Source organism: Somniosus microcephalus, chromosome 6 (assembly GCF_052327205.1).
Source record: "Somniosus microcephalus isolate GS21.2 chromosome 6, FLI_Smic_1.0, whole genome shotgun sequence".
NCBI lineage: Eukaryota > Metazoa > Chordata > Chondrichthyes > Squaliformes > Somniosidae > Somniosus > Somniosus microcephalus.
In genome coordinates this window covers 174,908,675-174,928,339 of record NC_140992.1, presented here as the reverse complement: position 1 = coordinate 174,928,339, position 19,665 = coordinate 174,908,675, and the positions used below count along the sequence as shown (strand labels likewise).

Sequence of the window (19,665 nt, the reverse complement as noted above, 5' to 3'; positions counted from 1 at the left end):
CCGGGGGAACCTGGGAAGGTTCGCATCTGTGGCGATTTCAAGATCACTGTTAATCCGGTTCTTCACACGGTGCAATATCCGCTTCCGCGGATTGAAGATATCTTCGCTTCTCTGTCTGGTGGGAAACACTTCACCAAGATAGACCTAGCGCAGGCGTACCTACAGATGGAAGTTGATGAAGCGTCACGCCAGTATCTCACGATCAACACACATAAGGGCTTATATCGGTATGATAGACTGGTTTTTGGAGTGGCATCGGCTCCACCGATTTGGCAAAGGGCCATGGAGCAGGTATTGCAGGGAATTCCAGGCACACAATGCTACCTGGACGACATTCTGATTACAGGAGATGATGATAAGGATCACCTCGCGAATTTGGAGCAGGTGCTCACCAGATTGAAAGAATATGGGCTCAGAGTTAATCGCCAGAAATGTGAGTTCTTTCAAAAGCGAATCTCGTACTGCGGCCACGTCATTGACCAGGAGGGGCTCCATAAGTCACCTGACAAGATCGAAGCTGTTGTGAAAGCTCCCGCTCCGGAAAATGTATCCCAGTTGAGGTCGTTCCTTGGGTTGGTTAACTATTACCACAAGTTTCTTCCAAATTTATCCACGGTGTTACACCCGCTGAACACTCTTTTGCAAATGGGAATACCATGGAAGTGGAGTGATGATTGTAAGCGGGCTTTTCAAAAAAGCAAGGCACTGATCACCTCTAAGGAAGTGTTGGCTCACTTTAACCCAACGCTGCCTATTCGCTTAGCTTGTGATGCTTCTCCATATGGTATCGGGGCAGTGCTCTCACATAAGTTTCCAAATGGCTTGGAAAGGCCAGTCGCGTTCGCATCCAGATCATTGACCTCCGCAGAGCGCAACTATGCTCAGACAGATAGGGAGGCTCCCAGCCTCGTGTGGGGAGTTAAGAAATTTAACCATTACCTGCAAGGCCAAAAGTTTACGCTGCTGACAGATCACCAGCCGTTGGTTTCCATTTTCAACCCTAAGAAGGGTGTTCCGGTTATGACGGCGCAGAGGCTTCAGAGATGGTCCCTTTTCCTAGGGGCACATCAATATGATATCGAATTCAAAGGTACAAAGCAACATGGTAATGCTGATGGGCTGTCGCACCTGCCACTACCTACAGCGGAAGAGGCACCGGCAGTTGACCCTGTCGAGATATTTCACTCGACCATCATCGAATGCTTACCAGTCACCAATGCGGGTATTGAGAGAGAGACCCGAAACGACCCGACACTGTCTCGGGTCTACGATTTGACAGTGAAGGGATGGCCAGCACATGGCGACCCACTGTTACCAGCATTCTCAGTCAGACGAGAACAGCTGTCCGTCTGTCAAGGAACATTGATGTATGGAACAAGGGTGATTATTCCTCCTAAATTAAGGGAGAGAGTTCTGAAGGAATTGCATGAAGGTCATCTGGGGGGAGTCAAGATAAAAAGCCTTGCTAGGGCTTATGTGTGGTGGCCAGGTATCAACAAACAAATAGAGGATCTGACTAAAAGCTGCTCAGGGTGCCAAAAAGTTCAAAACGCACCTCCAATTGCACCGCTGCATCCGTGGGAATGGCCTTCAACCCCATGGCAACGTGTGCATATCGACTTTGCAGGTCCATTCATGGATTCCATGTTTTTGATAGCAGTAGACGCACATTCTAAATGGCCAGAAGTGATTAAGATGTCGACCACTACCTCTGAAAAGACGATCGCAGTTCTAAGAACCATATTTGCAAGGAATGGGTTGCCGGAACAAATATGTTCAGACAACAGACCACAGTTCGTGTCAGAAGAATTCCAGAAATTCATGAAAAAGAATGGGGTGAAACACTATACATCTGCCCCATATCATCCGGCTACAAATGGGTTGGCCGAGAGATTTGTACAAACGTTCAAAAAGGCGATAAAGGCCATGAGCGAAGACCATATTCCACTACAACACAAGGTGGACAATTTCCTGATGGCATATCGAAACGCCACGCATGCAGTGACAAATCAAAGCCCTGCCATAATGTTCTATAAGAGGAGGTTGCGGTCCCGGTTGGATTTGTTAAAACCCAATGTGCGTAGGGAAGTCGAAAACAAGCAATTCCAGCACGTAAATAACAAGGCCACTCGGAGTTTCGAAATAGGACAACCAGTGTTGGCCAGGGACTATAGGAATGATAAATGGCAATCCGGAACAATTCGTGCCCGACAAGGACCCTTGATGTACACGGTAGACGTTGGAGAGAACGTAATACGACGTCATGCTGACCAACTTGTGGAATCGAGAACAAGGGTCGACCCCATGTCTACGGCAGAGACACCAGTTGAAGAAGTTATTGAGCCTGTAGCATCTACCTCAGACTCGAACGTACATGATGATGTTCAATCCATAGGAGATCAAATGGATGAGTCACCCCAGCAACGAGAACCAGAGACCCCTGAAAGGCGTTATCCGGCCCGGATCAGGAGGCCTCCTCAGAGACTGAATCTTTGAACAGTTTTGTGTGAAAGTTGTATATATGTTATCCATGTAATGTTTAAATTGGGGTGTACACTGTTAAGCTAAAAGGGGAGGAATTGTAGTGTATGTAACCTGTACCACCTTAAGAGGATACCTTAAGGTGATGGACTACTTTTTGATGGCTCCTGTACATTGTAGTACCGGTGGTGACCACACCGGTATATAAACCCTGTGGAGCAAAGTGTATTCCAGTTCAGCCCTGACCCTCAATTACTAAAGACCTATTTAATTATTTCTGTAGTCTGTGTCCAGTTATTCAGCATAACTACATTTGGAAACACAGACTCAACAATTCACGGTCCCAATCCATTTATTGTCAAGGCATCGAGATATCCCTAGAGTAGTGCCGTTTACAGCAATTGCTGTTGGAAACCACTTGGAAATTTGTATTACATTTCTGCAATAAATTTGTGTGAGAAACAGCATTAAAGTTCTATATATTATATTAAATGCATCATTGTAGCTCTGTAAATATCCCTGAAAACACATTAGGGCTGGTTCTCTGCTTGAAGTACACTCTGTCTGAGCTGTGTTTCCAGCTTCCAGTCATTACCCTAGGCCCCACGTTCGCCTTGACTGGCCCTTGTGCTTGAAGGGAAGGAGAGCCAAGCCCTCAGTCCCCAGTAATGGTTGGGGCATTGGGGCCTGTGGGCAGCTGTCCATAAACAGCTGGTAGAAGGCCTCTCGCCCCCACAGCCTATTTCTGCCCCGATAAGCAAGAAGAAGCCTACATGTTATGGCCCTCCAGAACACAGCTCTCACCCCCTCCTCAGACTGGAGGATCTGAGCAGGTACAGTACCAGGAGTAAGATCCACCATCCACGAGCAGTTCTTTTTCAACCTCCATCAAGTGGAGTTCCAGAATTGTGAGGTGGGCGATATGGTGACCTCACTCTCATCTCATTACCAAAGGATTAGTGTGTTTGTAGCTGCTCCAGATGCAAGCCCCCGCCCCCCCCCCACCCCCCGCCCTTGAAACCTTCGGAAGTCCTTGAGCAACGCAAGAGTAGCTAAGATCTGGAATGCACTGCCTGAAAGGGTGGTGGAGGCAGACTCAATCTGATCTTTCAAAAGGGAGTTGGATAAGTATCTGAAGGAAAAAAATTTGCAGAGCTACAGGGAAAGGGCAGGGGAGTGAGACTGGCTGAGAGTCGGCACGGGCTCGACGGATCGAATGGCCTACTTCCATGCTGTAACCATTCTATGATTCTAAGGTATGGGCTGATCAACTGTACTGTCACCAGACTCGCTGACGAGATTCCTTCTCTGCCAGCTCAAGTGCCTCACTGCTCCAGCTCCTTTACCTCTACCTTGAATTTACGCTACAACTTAAACTGCCATCCTTTAAATCAGTTAACATTGTTTATTTCCATTATACTCAATTCCATTGACCCTTTTACCTCCACCCAAGAGGACAAAAGTGGCGTTAGGTTAATGTCACATCCGAAAGACAGCACCTCTGACAGTGCAGCACTCTCTCAGTACTGCACTGGAGTGTCAGTCTAGATTTTGTGTTGAAGTCCCTGGAGTAGCACATGAACCCACAACCGTCTGACTCAGAGGCAAGAGTGCTACCACTGAGCCATGGCTGACACCTGATTGTAATGTATATTTCTCACAGTTTGGAAAATCAGCTTACTGTGTGTACCGTGACTGGCAGGAAAGAATCCAGTAAAAAAAATCCATCATGGACAAACTTGCTGTGTTTTTGTCACAGCACTGTATGAACACAAGGGCCTAGAAATTCAGTTGTTTGCGCCAGCCGCTAGCGCCTTAGGAGGAGGAGATGTGGGGTGCTAAGCGGCTAGCGCCCGGGCGCAGCGCGATCTGCGCCTCGCGCCAACTTCAGTTAAGATTTAGCGGCGGCGCCAAGCCTTTGCGCGCGCTCAGCTGCGCGCGCAGATCCTGACGTCATTTCATGGTGCAATGCCCTTTGTGCGCCCCAAACCGGAAATTCAGTGGCGCCGGCCTATTATGCGCCTGGCGCCCCTAGCGACTGGTAGAGGGGAACGGTTCCCAGTCGCTGCGGGGCGCGGGGGGCGCTAATTAAAGGGTACTCCTCCTGCAGTAGAAATGGCAGCCATTTTGCAACACTCCTTCTTTGTGAGAGACGGATCTTTGGAGAGAGACAAAGGTAGAGAGCTTTCTGGTTTGGCTCAACACTCGCACAGGTACTTGTGGCTTCAGGCCACAGCTTTGCACTTGTCTTTAACTTCAGAGCCATAGCATTGATTGGAAACATATAATGGGGGCTGCAATGGATGGAAACGTTGGGCTTCTCCATTGCATTCAAAGGGCTCAGAGACGCCGTGAGAGAGTGCCAGTCATGGCCAGATGGAGAAGGGGCAACAGGCGTCAGCAAAGGAGGCCTTACCCACCCAGGGTATACCGCCAGCAGTTCTCATATCTGAACATGTCTGACGAGCAGTGTGTTCGGAGGCTGCGATTCAGAAGGGTGGTGGTCACTGAGATCTGCCACCTGCTTTGCGGAGATCTGCAGCCACAGCTGAGGAGCAGGACGTCTCTGTCGGTGGCAGTGAAGGTGACGGTGTCTCTCAACTTCTATGCCACCGGCTCCTTCCAATCCGCTACTGGGGACATTTCCAACATCTCCCAGTTTGCGGTACATTGCTGCATCCGCCAGGTGACCAATGCCCTTTTCAGAAGGAGACGTCAGTTCATCTCCTTCTCCATGACCGTTGACAAGCAGCAACAGCGTGCAATGGGCTTTGCAGCATTAGCGGGCTTCCCCATGGTGCAGGGCGCCATTGACTGCACGCATGTGGCTTTGCGGGCACCTCTAGAGAATGCCGAGGATTACCGCAACCAGAAGGGCTACCATTCGCTCAACGTGCAGTTGGTGTGTGACCACAGGCAGATCATCCTAGCTGTCAATGCCCGCTTTCCAGGCAGCAGCCACGATGCCTTCATCCTGCGCCAGACTTCTGTGGCAGACATGTTCCAGGCCCAGCCTCACCCACGAGGATGGCTTCTCGGGGACAAAGGCTATCCTTTGTGCACCTGGCTGCTGACCCCGCTCCGTGTGCCCCGCACCCTTGCTGAAGAGGGATACAATGACAGCCACCAAGCAACCAGGAACATCATTGAGCAAACAATCGGCGTCCTGAAGCAACGGTTCCGCTGTCTGGATCGTTCCGGAGGAGCCCTACAGTACTCGCCTGAGCGAGTCTCCCATTTCGTTGTCGTGTGCTGCATGCTGCACAACCTGGCTATCCGCAGGACTCAGCCACTGCCACCAGACATTGGAGGATCACCAGAGGAGGAGGAGGAGGAGGAGGAGGACCAGCACAGGAGGGAGGCAGAAAGTGCAAGGGCCGCCCGTCGGCGGCTTATTGCACGTCGGTTCTAGGCCCCCTCTCAGGGAATGGCTTAATGGCACAAGATGAATGTCGCCGCTCCACAAGCCCTCAGCCGAGCAGGGCAACCAGGACTTCCAAAAGAAAGCATGGACAGTGCGATTTCAGAAAATTTATTACTTTGATAGCTCTGTGCCCTTCCCACATAACAAACTAATGGAGAGAAGCCCCTCCCAAAAAAACAAATAGACCAGTCTCGGCCTTTCCAAAAAAACAAATAGACCAGTCTCGGCCTTTCCAAAAAAACAAATAGACCAGTCTCGGCCTTTACAAGTGAAACAAAACATTTGGCCACACCTTCTACTTTTTCCCCCGCGATGGTGATGCGTTTCGCATCCGTGACTGGCCCCTGCCCGCCCTGCAGCTCCTCCTCAATGGGACCCCAGTGGCTGCAGCAAGGCTGGGGGAAGGCTGTTGAGGGTCAGATGGCGAGATGGCAGATGCCCTTGGGGGTCGGCCTGGACCAGCTCTGGGCCTGGAGGGGCCGGCTGCTGACTGCTCCAACTCTGCTTGGGCGGCAGCAGTCTGTCCAGCGGCTGGTGGCAGCTGCAATGGAGGAGTGACAGTTTCGGCTGCAGGAATGCTGCCAACCTGACAGATCACAGGTACTCCCTGGTCGCCTGATACATTGGCACTCGCACGGGCCAGCACTGCAGCATGCGCAGCAATCTGCTGAAGCACAGACTGCGGGGCTGCTGCGGCACGGCGAGTGCCCTGGCGATGCCTGGCCGATCCAGCGAGGGTGGCAGCAGTTAGTGCCCGTGTGGCCCTGGTCTGTGTCCGTATGACACCAGCCAGTGAATGCACGGCACGACTGAGCACTTGGCTAGAAGCCGCCTGTGCTGCCGCGAAGTCCTGCAGACTCCTGGCCTGTGCTGCACTGAATTGTTGTAGACTCCTGGCCTGTGCTGCACTGAATTGTTGCAGACTCCTGGCCTGTGCTGCCCCGAATTCCTGCACACTCCTTGACAGTGACTCTATGGAGTCAGGCATCCTTGCCACTGCAGCCATGAGCTCAGTGTGCCTGCGCTCAGCCTGGGCGGCCATTTCCGCTAGGAGCCGCACCTCCTCTGCGCTCACCGTAGCAGGACTGGAGGCCGCACTCACCCTCCAGGGAGAAGGCCGCCGAGCTTCCCCACCCCTCCCGCGTTGCTGCAGCCCGCTGGGCCCCGGAGCTTCACTCTCCTCCAACCCTTCCCCCTGCTCCCCTCCAGGGAAGACGTGTCCCCATCATCGCCATGGGCTGCCTCGGCTGAGGGTGGCACTGATGGTCCGGCTTCCTCTTCCTCCTCCTCGCCCTCCGATTCACTCACAGTGCCAGCTTGAGGGCCCGCCTCCTCACCTGGCGATTCAGCATCTGAAAGCAGGGAGGCACAAGAGTTGCTTTAGAGTGAGGACAGGGCGGCAGCGAGGGAGGCATGAGTGCTGCTATGCACTGCATTGGTCCGACAGTGGCAAAGGATGCTGTTCTGAGGCGCAAGTGGAAAGAGAGAGGTCAAAAACGTGATGCCCTTACCATTGGGGCCCACAACAGGGTCGGCATCTCCACTGGCGACGGGGCCAATCAGCCGGCCTGACATAATGCGCTTCACATGCTGCTCCAGGTCGGAGAGCTGTTTGAGGTCAGGATGGCCTCCCCCGGTCTCACGCTGCTGCCTTCGGTTGTGCGCCACCTTGCCCTGCAAGAGAAAGGACGGCCTCTAAGTACAGTGTGAAGCCCTGATCTTGCCTGCACTGCCTCCCATGGTGGACTAGCCCTGACAGTGTGAAGCCCTGATCTTGTCTGCACTGCCTCCCATGGTGGACTAGCCCTGACAGTGTGAAGCCCTGATCTTGTCTGCACTGCCTCCCATGGTGGACTAGCCCTGACAGTGTGAAGCCCTGATCTTGTCTGCACTGCCTCCCATGGTGGACTAGCCCTGACAGTGTGAAGCCCTGATCTTGTCTGCACTGCCTCCCATGGTGGACTAGCCCTGACAGTGTGAAGCCCTGATCTTGTCTGCACTGCCTCCCATGGTGGAATAGCCCTGACAGTGTGTAAAGTCCTGAATGTGCAAGTGATTTTCATGACAGTCCCATAGCTGCTGGATGAGGGCTGGGCATTAGGGCTTTCAGGTCCCTTTGCCCATAAACTGAGGTGCACATGCAGGGATGAGGAGGACACTGGAAAGGGTACTCACCCTGACAACCCGAGTGAGGTCGTTGAACTTTTTTCGTCATTGTACAGGAGTCCTGGCAACCACGCTGTTGGAGGTCACCCTGTTTGACACCTCCCTCCAGGCTTTCCGATAGGCGCTGGGCAGCGGCCTCCTGCCACCTTCAGGGAACAGAACATGGCACCTGCGCTCCACTGCGCCAACCAGCACCCTCAGGTCACCCTCGCTGAAGCGCTGCGCTCTCTCCCTGGCCTTCTCCATTGTCCTGGGCGTTGTACAGATCAAGCAGCAGTGGTCAGGCCTTGCTTCAGGGCTGCAGTGTGCAGGGCGTGGCAGCCAAACAAATCCACCCTCCCCCTTTAAGAGCTCACCGGCGCCAGAGTGTCTGCCTTCAATCAGCAACTCGCCGCACCTGCGCTGCGCCCGCCCTCGGGGGTATCGCCCCGGGCCGCCGGCTTAGCGCCTAATGATAGTCGTGCATCGCCTGTTTTAGCGCAGCAGCAACCTCTTGGGGCGATGCCACTGAATATTGGCGAAGGTGGCGCTAAGTTGCGCCGGGCGCAAACTTTAGCGGCCGCCCGGCTGTAGCGCCCCAAACGTGGCTATACTGAATTTCTAGGCCAAGGTCTTTCTTTCTATGATTGTACCCTTTATAACCTATTAGTACCAATAAGCTAAATAAGCCCTGTGACAACGAGTTGGAGGGACTATTATTTTAAAGCCGTGTATTTTATGTAGACTGGTATGTTACTTTGGTTTTCTAGGATGTTTTCAATCAGCACAGATGTTTTTTAATTCATTCTTGTAATATGGGTATTGTTAGCAAGGCCAGCATTTGTTGCCCTTGAGAAGGTGGTGGTGAGCCGCCTTCTTGAACCATGTGATGAAGGTGCTCCTATAGTGCTGTTAGGTTCCAGAATTTTGACCCAGCGACGATGAAGGAACGACAATAAATGTCCAACACAAGATTAATGTGTGACTTGGGGGGGAACTTGGAGGTAGTGGTGTTGTCAGGCGCCTGCTGCCCTTGTCCTTCTAGGTGGTGGAGGTCGCGGGTTTGGGAGGTGCTGCCAAAGAAGCCTTTGCAAGGTCCTGCAGTGCATCTTGTAGATGGTACACACTGCAGCCACAGTATGCCGGTAGTGGAGGGAGTGAATGTTTAAGGTGGTGGATGGGGTGCCAATCAAGTGGGCTGCTTTGTCCTGGATGGTGTCGAGCTTCTTGAGTGTTGTTGGAGCTGCACTCATCCATGGAAATGGAGAGTATTCCATCACACTCCTGACTTGTGCCTTGTAGGTGGTGGAGAGGCTTTGGGGAGTCAGGAGGTGAGACACTCACCGCAGAATACCCAGCCTCTAACTAGAAAAAACAATAAATGAGAGCCCAATACTGTAATGTCAGAGAGAGTCATATCACTACTGTCATTGATGACCGGTCCGATCAAACATTCTCACTTGATTCTCATCCCTTTTTCTTCCAGAACTTGAAATCCGCCAACACAAAGGGTCCATCGCTCCTGGTGTGGTCCTACTTACCGCTGAGGATCCCGAGGCTCATGTTGGCAGTGGTGGTGCCACCCTCAATGCATTGTTGGTAGCTGCAGAACATCTCAGTGCCAGGGCAGGATATACGGTACGTTGGATTACTATCAGCAAGTGTGCAAGTTAAGAAGTATGCTTTTGTGGTGATGAATCAAAGGCAAGTTTACAGCTTATAGAATCAAAGAATCTTACAGCACCAATTGTGCCGGCTCTTTGAAAGAACTATCCAATTAGTCCCACTCCCCCTGCTCTTTCTCCATAGCCTTGACAATTTTTCCTTTAAAAGTATTTATCCAATTCCCTTTTGAAAGTTATTATTGAATCTGCTTCCACCGCCCTTTCAGGCAGTGCATTCCAGATCATAACAACATATTGCGTAAAAAAATTCTCCTCATCTGCCTTCTGGTTGTTTTGCCAATGACCTTAAATCTGTGTCCTCTGGTTACCGACCCACCCGCCAGTGGAAATTGTTTCTCCTTATTTACTCTATTAAAACCCCTCATCATTTTGAACACCTCTGTTAAACTGTCAGCTTCCCCGATGGTTCAGCATGTAAGTGCATTGGATAGTGTGGTGTTAAGCCGTATAAACCAGATCCCAGGCTCAACTCCTGGGCTGTGGTAAGTTAGCTGATCTTAGGCAGGGTGCCAGTTGGGATGCTGTGATTGGCCGCAGTACTTTTGAATTAGGGAAAGGATAATCAAGAAAGAAAGACTCAGGATGTCCCAATGCTCTTTACAGCCAATGAAGTACTTTTTGAAGTGTAGTCACTGTTGCAATGTAGGAAACAAACCAGCCAATTTGCGCGCAGCAAGCTCCCACAAACAGCAAAGGAACAATGACTAGATCATCTGTTTTAGTGATGTTGGTTGAGTGATAAATATCGGAGTGATTATTTGCACTGCCTTTTTGACTCTCTGCCTATTTGGTACTGCGCATGCACACTCGATCTGGTCGCGCGTGCGCAGTACCCAATGGTGCTGTGGCCTGCACTGCCATGCTTTCCTCGGCTCCATGCAGAGAAGATCAAGGAATCGGGTTGGTGGGCAGGGGGTGGAGGGGAGAGGTGATCAAAGGGGATGAGAGAGGAGAGCAAATGAGAGAGGAGAGGGGATCAAAGCGGGGGAGAGGAGGTCAGGAGCTCAGGTGAGAGAAGGTCAGGAACTCGGGAGGGTGGGGGGGAAAATCACGGAGAGAACAGTGGGGATGGGGGAAGAATGTGAACCAGGTCTAAAGGGGGAAGGGGAAGAGAGTGAGAACGTGATCCAGATGGGAAGATGGATCATGTTCTCCCTGCCCTATTAGATGTGGATCCATGTTCTTCCAACCCCACCCCTTTACACCTGCACCACGTTCTCCCTCTCCTCCTCCTAGACCTGGTTGATTTCTCGGAAAGCCCGACGCATGTGCGGCAAGTAACATAATTGGACTGGACGAAATCCGGAAGTCATGACACTGTCACTATTCACTTCATACCCAATAAACCTGTTAAAAATCTGTGACCCACATACAATGCCCATCTATGGCAGGGGAGGGGGGAGAAGGTCAGGAACTTATTGGGGTGGGGGAGAAGGTCAGGAACTTGGGGGGTGGGAGGAGAAGATCAGGAACTTGGGCAGGGGGAGAAGGTCAAGAACTCGGTGGGGTCGGGGAGGGGAGGTCAGGAACTTGTTGGAGGGGTGGTCAGGAGCATGTTGGTGGGGGTGGGAGATAAGGTCCTAACCCGCGAGGGTTCTCTGAAAGCAGTACTGTGAGCTCTGTCTGGAGTCTGGCAGTCAGAAGGAATTGATCAAATTGCACATTGCAAAGTTCTTAAATACTCAGGCAGGATCTAATTACACATTCCAGACAAACTGCTGGGTGTGGCTTGTCCTCCAAGGGAGCCAATCAGAAATCTTGTCTTGTCATCCAAGGAGATCAATCAGGACTTTGGTGTTGCAAATACACACTGCTGATAAATATTTGTCAGGACACTGGGAAGAGAGGCGAGAGTGCTTTCACTGAGCCATGGCTGACACTAATTAAGCTGTGTTCCTACTTCTAATCGTAATCCAGTGATCCCAGCAGAAAAGTGCACATGTGGCTATTGGGTGAGAACACAAACAAGCTTGGTTCTATCAGATTATATATTTTTTGCCAAATTGTTTTTGTACCACCAATTGACTCTTTATCTGTGCTCTCCTTGGGAGTATTCCTGGTTGTGTATTCTCTTCATGATATCAAGTACGTGCATTCAAATATATGTGGCTGGGCTGTTGTATGGAACTAGATCAATGAGCTTCTTAAGGTGGAAAAGGAAATGCGAGGATTTGTGTTAATAATCTGTTTTGTAATATTGCATGCAACACACTGGTTTTGCACAGCCAAGTGCGGAGTCTCATTTATTTCTCGGAAAGCAATTGAAGAGAACCCATGCAGATCTTGCCATTTCATTTATATCCTCTCAAAATAGCTCTTCTGTCCTGCAGTATTTATGAACTGTTTTGCAGGTGCTTATTCTCCTGCGGCACTTTGAGAAGACGGTCTTGCCTTCTGGTAGTAACCAACGACATTATTGAGGAACGCACACACACAAATTAATTAAATCAGTGAGAATTGTTGATGATGTGCAGCATCTTGGTCCCTCTGAAAGTTTCAGCAATTTAATTATAACACATTCCTGAAGGTGATGGTGTCCCAAATTAATATTTCAGTACTCAAGTTGCTAGCAAAGCCTTAAAATCTCTAATGATCATTTCCTACATGAAGTGCACAAGTTGTCATCTTGAAAGGAGAATTTAATGCTGGGTGGACTTATCCCTTCAATTACATTATATCTCATTCCCTCCAATGAATTCCTGTGACTGTATCTCAGCTTTTCCATCTATTTAATTTCCTTCCATTTTAAATGTTTCTTTTTAGGTTATATAAACAGATGTTGTAATTAGCCTCAGCACCCCTGGGAAGAGGAGACAAGAAAGTTTAGCCAGAGTCCCTGCTCATGACCTATACCCATTGGTCAGGGCTGCTAGTGTCACTGCCAAATTACATTCTTATTAACAGGGATTACGGAATTTTCCAGGGTATTTCCATTCACAACTTCATCCTTCTTTCTGTAGAAATGGACCTTGGATGGAATCTTCACGTGTGTGGATGTGAGGTGAGCAGAGGATTAGGCTTGGCTGTGATGCCCTCTATGGTCAAATAGTCTGCTGATACTCATGGTCTAGGTTTGCATGTATTGAATGGCCACTTTGGTTCTGCAAGTGCCTGTGGGACTGTATATCAGAGAGAGTCAATACCTTCAAGAGAAGAGAAAAACCTCAGTGGGGGGGAAGGAATGGGTGAAGGGGAATTATTGTTTTAAAATGGTGTGATGATTTTCTGCCCTTTCCTCCTCTTGGTTATTTGTGTACCAGACCTCACCACATCATACCGCACCACACCACACCACACCATACCATACCATACCACACTGTACCATGCCACACCATACCATACCATGCCACACCATACCATGCCACACCATACCACACCACACCATACCATGCCACACCATACCACACCATGCCATACCATACCACACCACACCATACCACACCACACCACACCATACCATACCATACCACACTGTACCATGCCACACCATACCATACCACACCATACCATGCCACACCATACCACACCACACCATACCATGCCACACCATACCACACCATGCCATACCATACCACACCACACCATACCACACCACACCACACCATACCATACCATACCACACTGTACCATGCCACACCATACTATACCACACCACACCATACCATGCCACACCATACCACACCATGCCATACCATACCAGACCTCACCACATCATACCGCACCACACCATACCATACCACACTGTACCATGCCACACCATACCATACCATACCATGCCACACCATACCATACCATGCCACACCATACCACACCATGCCATACCATACCATACCACACCACACCATACCACACCGTATCGTACCATGCCACACCATACCATACCACACCACACCACACCGTATCGTACCATGCCACACCATACCATACTATACCATACCACACCACACCGTACCATACCACACCGTACCATACCACACCGTACCATACCATACCACACCGTACCATACCACACCACACCACACCACACTAGACCATACCAGACCTCACCATACTGTACCACAAAAAAAAAGCAAACCAAGCACGAGGGTTTATTTCTAGAGGGATAGAATTGAAAAGTAAGGAAGTTATGCTGAACCTGTATCGAACCTTGGTTAGACCACACTTACAGTACTGCGTACAGTTCTGGTTGCCATATTATAAAAAGGATATAGAGGCACTGGAGAAGGTGCAGAGAAGATTTACAAGGATGTTACTAGAAATGCGAGGGTATACATATCAGGAAAGGATGAACAGGCTGGGTCTCTTTTCGTTTGAAGAAAGAAGGCTGAGGGGTGACCTAATAGAGGTCTTTAAAATTATGAAAGGTTTTGATAGAGTGGATACAGAGAGAATGTTTCCACTTGTGGGGAAGAGCATAACTAGAGGCCATCAATATAAGATAGTCACCAAGAAATCCAATAGGGAATTCAGAAGAAACTTCTTTACCCAAAGAGTGGTGAGAATGTGGAACTCGCTATCACAGGGAGTGGTTGAAGTGAATAGTATAGATGCATTTAAGGGGAGGCTAGACAAGCATATGAGGGAGAAGGGAATAGAGGGTTATGCTGATAGATTTAGATGAGGAAAAACGGGAGGCGGCTCGAGGGGAGCATAAACGCCGGCATGGACTTGTTGGGCCGAATGGCTTGTTTCTGTGCCGTATATCCTATGTAATCCTATGTACCGCACCATACCATACCACACCAGTGTTCAGTTCCATTTGCAACTCCCCAGATAATGAAGCAGCCCGTGCCCGCATGCAACAAGACCTGGACAACATTCAGGCTTGGGCTGATAAGTGGCAAGTAACATTCGCGCCACACAAATGCAGGACAATGACCATCTCCAACAAGAGATAGTTAAAAGTTAAAAGACATTCAAGAGTTAGTAAAAATCCACTCGATGTCACCGGGTGATAATGCGTAAACCTCGGATTAAAATGGATTGTGTGCTCGAAACCCGCCCGCCCACACATTCTCATCCAACAAAAGTGGCCTTCGAAATGCACGCAGACGCCGGCCACAAAATGATCACACAATTCGCTTTTTAAGATTTTTGTATTTAAAATTTGATTTCCCTCCCTTTTCAAGACGCTGATATCAACTCAAATTGGTTGATGTTTTTATATATTTGCCTACATTGAACTCGGAAGTATTTGCCTCGTCTCGCTCACAAAATAGAACGAGCAAAAGAAATAACCACCACACGTCTCTGAAACCAAAAAATATTCACAAAAATACCTGTTCGAAGGTCTCATTTTACTGTAGGAGGGCAAAAACTGACTGGATGGTATTTTAAAAACTCAGATTCAATCGGATTCTGCACCCATGACTCTACCCTGAAAATCTCTTTTGAACAACAGTAATCACAATTTAAGAAAAAAATCCACCGCATCGAGGTTACAAAATAACCGATACTCGGTGACATGAATTAGTCATTCATGAAAGAAAGATTTATGAAATAATACTGAGCGGCCTACGGGTGGCGCTGTCCAGGAAGAGTATAAATATTTGGGCACGGGCCCAGCTTGCGCAGGACATTCTTAACAGGAACTAGTGAAGGACACAACTAGACCTCCATGTTGTAAAACAGTTGATTAAAGCTTTGTTTAACGCTTAGACCAAGTGCCTAGTAGTTTTCTTACGTCACTTCGGCGCAAGGGGTCCGAGCTCTTTTCTAACAGACAATCTGCTCTGAGGCCACGTTTCCGAACACTTATTCTGATTTCACCAGAAAACGCAGCAAGTTTGTTTACGTCTAGAATAGCTCAACTGGCTGGTAGGGATATGTGGAAAGGTGGCACCAAGGACAACTTTCCTGGAATGGAAATTATTTTTATTTTTTTTATTCGCTTATAGGATCTGGGCATCGGTGGCAAGGCCAGCATTTATTGCCCATCCCTCGTTGCCTTTGCTTGGTGCTTTCCCACGATGATGAACCCAGTGATGTCACATTTTTCAGCCCACCAGGCCATTATGCTTCCACCAACTAGATGTATGGCAAGGGGACCGAGGACAAAAAAGGAAAGAAATCACTTACGTAAGATGTTATTGTGCTGATACAAACTGTAAGACACTCCAGTTGTAAACATTTCTTCAGTAAACCGATACAAGTTTACAGCAACATACTTTAATGAGGTAGTCAAAAAGTTGTTGATTAAATCCCCACTCTCGGATTTGATTGCATCATTTAAGCTGAGACACCAGAGCAGCAGGGGGAGTGCTGTTTTGTCAGGCATGTCTGCTTCAGATGGGACGGTCTGTTGCAGTGTTTCAGGTGAACCTTCATTTCATCCACAGCCCAAGAATTTAAAAAAAGTTGATGGTGTGCTGAAGAGTGATATAGAAACATCCCCACCGACACCTGGGAATCCCTGGCCCAAGACCGCACAAAGTGGAGGAGAAGCATCCGGGAAGGCGCCGAACACCTTGAGTCTCTTCGCCGGGAGCAAGCAGAAGCCAAGCGCAGGCAGCGCAAGGAGCACACGTCAACCCAAGCACCCCACCCACCCGCCCCTTCAACCACCGTCTGCCCCACCTGTGACAGAGACTGTAGGTCCCGCATTGGACTCATCAGTCACCTGCGAACTCATTTTTAATGTGGAAACAAGTCATCCTCGGTTCCGAGGGACTGCCTAAGAAGGAGAAGAAGAACTGGACCAGCAACATAAATACTGTGACAAGAGCAGGTCAGAGGCTAGGTATTCTGTGGCAAGTGTCTCACCTCCTGACTCCCCAAAGTCTTTCCACCATCTACAAGACACAAGTCAGGAGTGTGATGGAATACTTTCCACAACACTCAAAAAGCTCGATACCATCCAGGACAAAGCAGCCCGCTTGATTGACACTCCATCCACCACCTTAAACATTCACTCCCTCCACCACCGGCGCACCGTGGCTGCAGTGTGTACCATCTACAAGATGCACTGCAGCAACTCGCCAAGGCTTCTTCGGCAGCACCTCTCAAACCCGCGACCTCTTCCACCTAGAAGGACAAGGGCAACAGGCGCATGGGAACACCATCACCGCCAAGTTCCCCTCCAAGTCACACACCATCCTGATTTGGAAGTATGTCGCAGATCCTTCATCATCACTGGGTCAAAATCCTGGAACTCCCTCCCTAACAGCACTGTGGGAGTACCTTCACCGCACGGACTGCAGTGGTTCAAGAAGGCGGCTCACCACACCTTCTAGAGGGCAATTAGGGATGGGCAATAAATGCTGACCTTGCCATTGACGCACACATCCCTTGAATGAATAAAAAAAAAACACAGAAGGAGGTAATTTGACCAATTGTGCCCTATGACTGGAGTTAGTTACTTAAATCCCACTTCCCCATCTTTCATCGTATCCTTTTATGTCCTTTCATGTTGAACACTGTCAGCCAGGTTAGGACTGGGCTTGGGTGTGATGCAGCCTAAAGTTGAATGGCCTGCCTGCGCTCACTGTTTGGGCTCACACATGAAGAATGGTCACTTGTGCAGGAGGGCAGCTAGTGCCTGTGGAACCTGCCCAAGCAGGAGAAGAGGACGAGAGAAAATTTGAAGAAAAGAAAAGGAAATTGTCCCTGATCACTTCGAAAATGAATCAACCAGACTGGGCGAAATAATTAAAAAAAACACGGGAAGCATTTAACCTTCGGAGTACTTATCTCTGCAATTACTGTGACTCTTGGAAGAAGAAGGAAAAAATTGGTTTTCTGCTTCAAACTAGCCATGCTGAGCGTGTCAGCCATGGCTCAGTGGTAGCACTCTCGCCTCTGAGTCAGAAGGTTGTGGGTTCAAGTCCCACTGCAGAGACTTGAGCACATAATCCATGCTGACACTCCAGTGTTGCACTGTCAGAGAGGGGCTGTCTTTCAGATGAGACGTTAAACCTAAGCTCCATCTGCCCTCTCAGGTGGGCGTAAAAGATCTCCTGGCACTATTTAGAAGAAGAGCTGGGGAATTCTCCCCGGTGTCCTGGCCAATATTTATCCCTCAACTAACAAACAGATTATCTGGTCATTCTCACATTGTTGTTTGTGGGAGCTTGCTGTGCGTAGATTGGCTGCCGCATTTCCTACATTACAACAGTGACTACACTTCAAAAGTACTTAATTGGCTGTAAAGCACTTCGGGATATCCTGAGATCGTTAAAGGCGCTATATAAATGCAAGTCTTTCTAAAGCTGGTGTTTTTTAGCCGTGCTGGGGATTTATGTGCATATCACAAAGAGGATTTTAGAAGCTGTTCATGAATGTATACAATTGTTAATTTATAGATGGACAGTGGGCTAGTGGGAAATATGGACCACAACATTGCGTGTTTAATTGCTGGTCTGTAATGATTTAGCTGGCCTGAGGCAGGTCAGAGCCACAACTGGCCTCAGTGCCCTTGGACTAGACAGGGGGAAAGAGCGAGCCAGAGTTCCCACTCCCGATCGCTCGCCAGTAACCCTTGCTGCACAGTGTGTGAGAATGCTGCAGGGCAATGGGAGGGGGTGGGGAAACAGGAGTAGGCCCAACTGTGATGGCCTCTATGGTCGAATAGCCCAGCGATACTCACTGTCACTTATACAGAATGGCTACTTGAGCAACCATAGGGCCGCCAGTGCCTCTGAACCAAGAGTCAGCTCAGGAACTAGGGGGGGAAAAGAAGGGAGGGAATCGGAAGATAAAATGGCCAGTTAAAGATGGTGCCAGAATCTCAGTATGTGGACATTAGCTGATGATGAGATTCAGATATGGCTGTGTTGTCAGTAACACGGACATTCTTCACTTAATTTCCCTGTCGACCACTGGTTATAAAAGATGCCACACTGAACATCAAGACTGTTCATTGAGGTTTAAAAGAAAATGAAATATAACGTAGACCCTGGGACATGAAATATTAAGCCCAGTGCATGAAAGAGTAAGTTTGCTTCATTGAATTACAGCCTTTCATAGTGTCAGCAAATGGATTGTAACAGCAGCCCAAGGTTACTCCAAGGTTACTGTTCATGCCGCAATAGTCTTTTTAAAACTGATTTTCTTCCTGTGATTTCCTCCTCTTACCCACATTCTTTAATTCATGCTGGGGCGCAGTTACGTGAATAACTCACTCAGGTGGATGCACCTGGACAGTGAGTGCCGCCAGCCTATTCAATTATGGGAGCCATCACAGCCGAGTCTGATGTTATATTCCCTTGGTCACTGCATAGTAATCCACCATAAACTGCTCTGCACACCCGGGGTTCCCTACCTGAAACTTCCTGATCTGTGTGAATAGTCATTTTAAATCCCACTAGTCAATCTCCTGTGGCATTGCTCTTGATAAGTTGGAAAATATGTTCTTTCTTGCCTGCCTGCTGTCCTTTTGTTGCTGTTTATCCACCCATGTCTCTTCTCTTCTGCTGTTGTCTCTCTTTCTTTCTCCTGAACCCTTTTTTTGCTTTTCTCTCTGTCCTCTTCTGGCCACTGGGTGGCACTTCCTCACAAACCACTCAAAGCGCTCTCTGAAAATGTTTCATTTCCCGCTTTGTTCCCCCCCCCCTCATTAGCTCAAATTTCTGATGTCCAGAATACATGCAAAATAAAACATTCAAAAAAAATACATCATAAATTTATTCATTCCATGTTATTGTGTATATTTTAGAGGGGATGAGAGAAAGCGAAACTTATTGCAAATAGTTCAACTCTCAAAAAAAATTGAAGCTATTTATCTCGCCTGTATTTTTCAGTTAGAAAACGTAAATGCTAAATGCTTACAGCTGCGAGACAGAGATTATAATTACGAGCATCAATGAGAGAGAGATAAAAATAAAGGCATAGGTACAGAGATAGTGTCTTGCCTCATTCTAATTTGATGCCTTTTTTTTAAAAAACAAGTTGAATTTTGAAAGCAAACAAAGCCTTGTGCAGAGAAACTGTTAG

The 19,665-nt window shown here is 48.8% G+C and overlaps 1 protein-coding gene across 1 annotated transcript in view; it reads left to right on the top strand.

Annotated features, from left to right (window-relative positions):
• Positions 1-17,810, top strand: part of LOC147116221 (L-fucose kinase-like) — a 174,182-nt gene extending 156,372 nt beyond the window's left edge. The window contains exons 3-5 of the mRNA XM_085990960.1: positions 9,537-9,688; positions 12,696-12,736; positions 15,633-17,810. Of these exons, the coding sequence (XP_085847086.1) occupies positions 9,537-9,688; positions 12,696-12,736; positions 15,633-15,708 (269 nt within the window). The 3' untranslated portion in view covers positions 15,709-17,810. The remainder of the gene's footprint in view (positions 1-9,536; positions 9,689-12,695; positions 12,737-15,632) is intronic.
• The last annotated feature ends 1,855 nt before the right edge of the window (positions 17,811-19,665 follow it).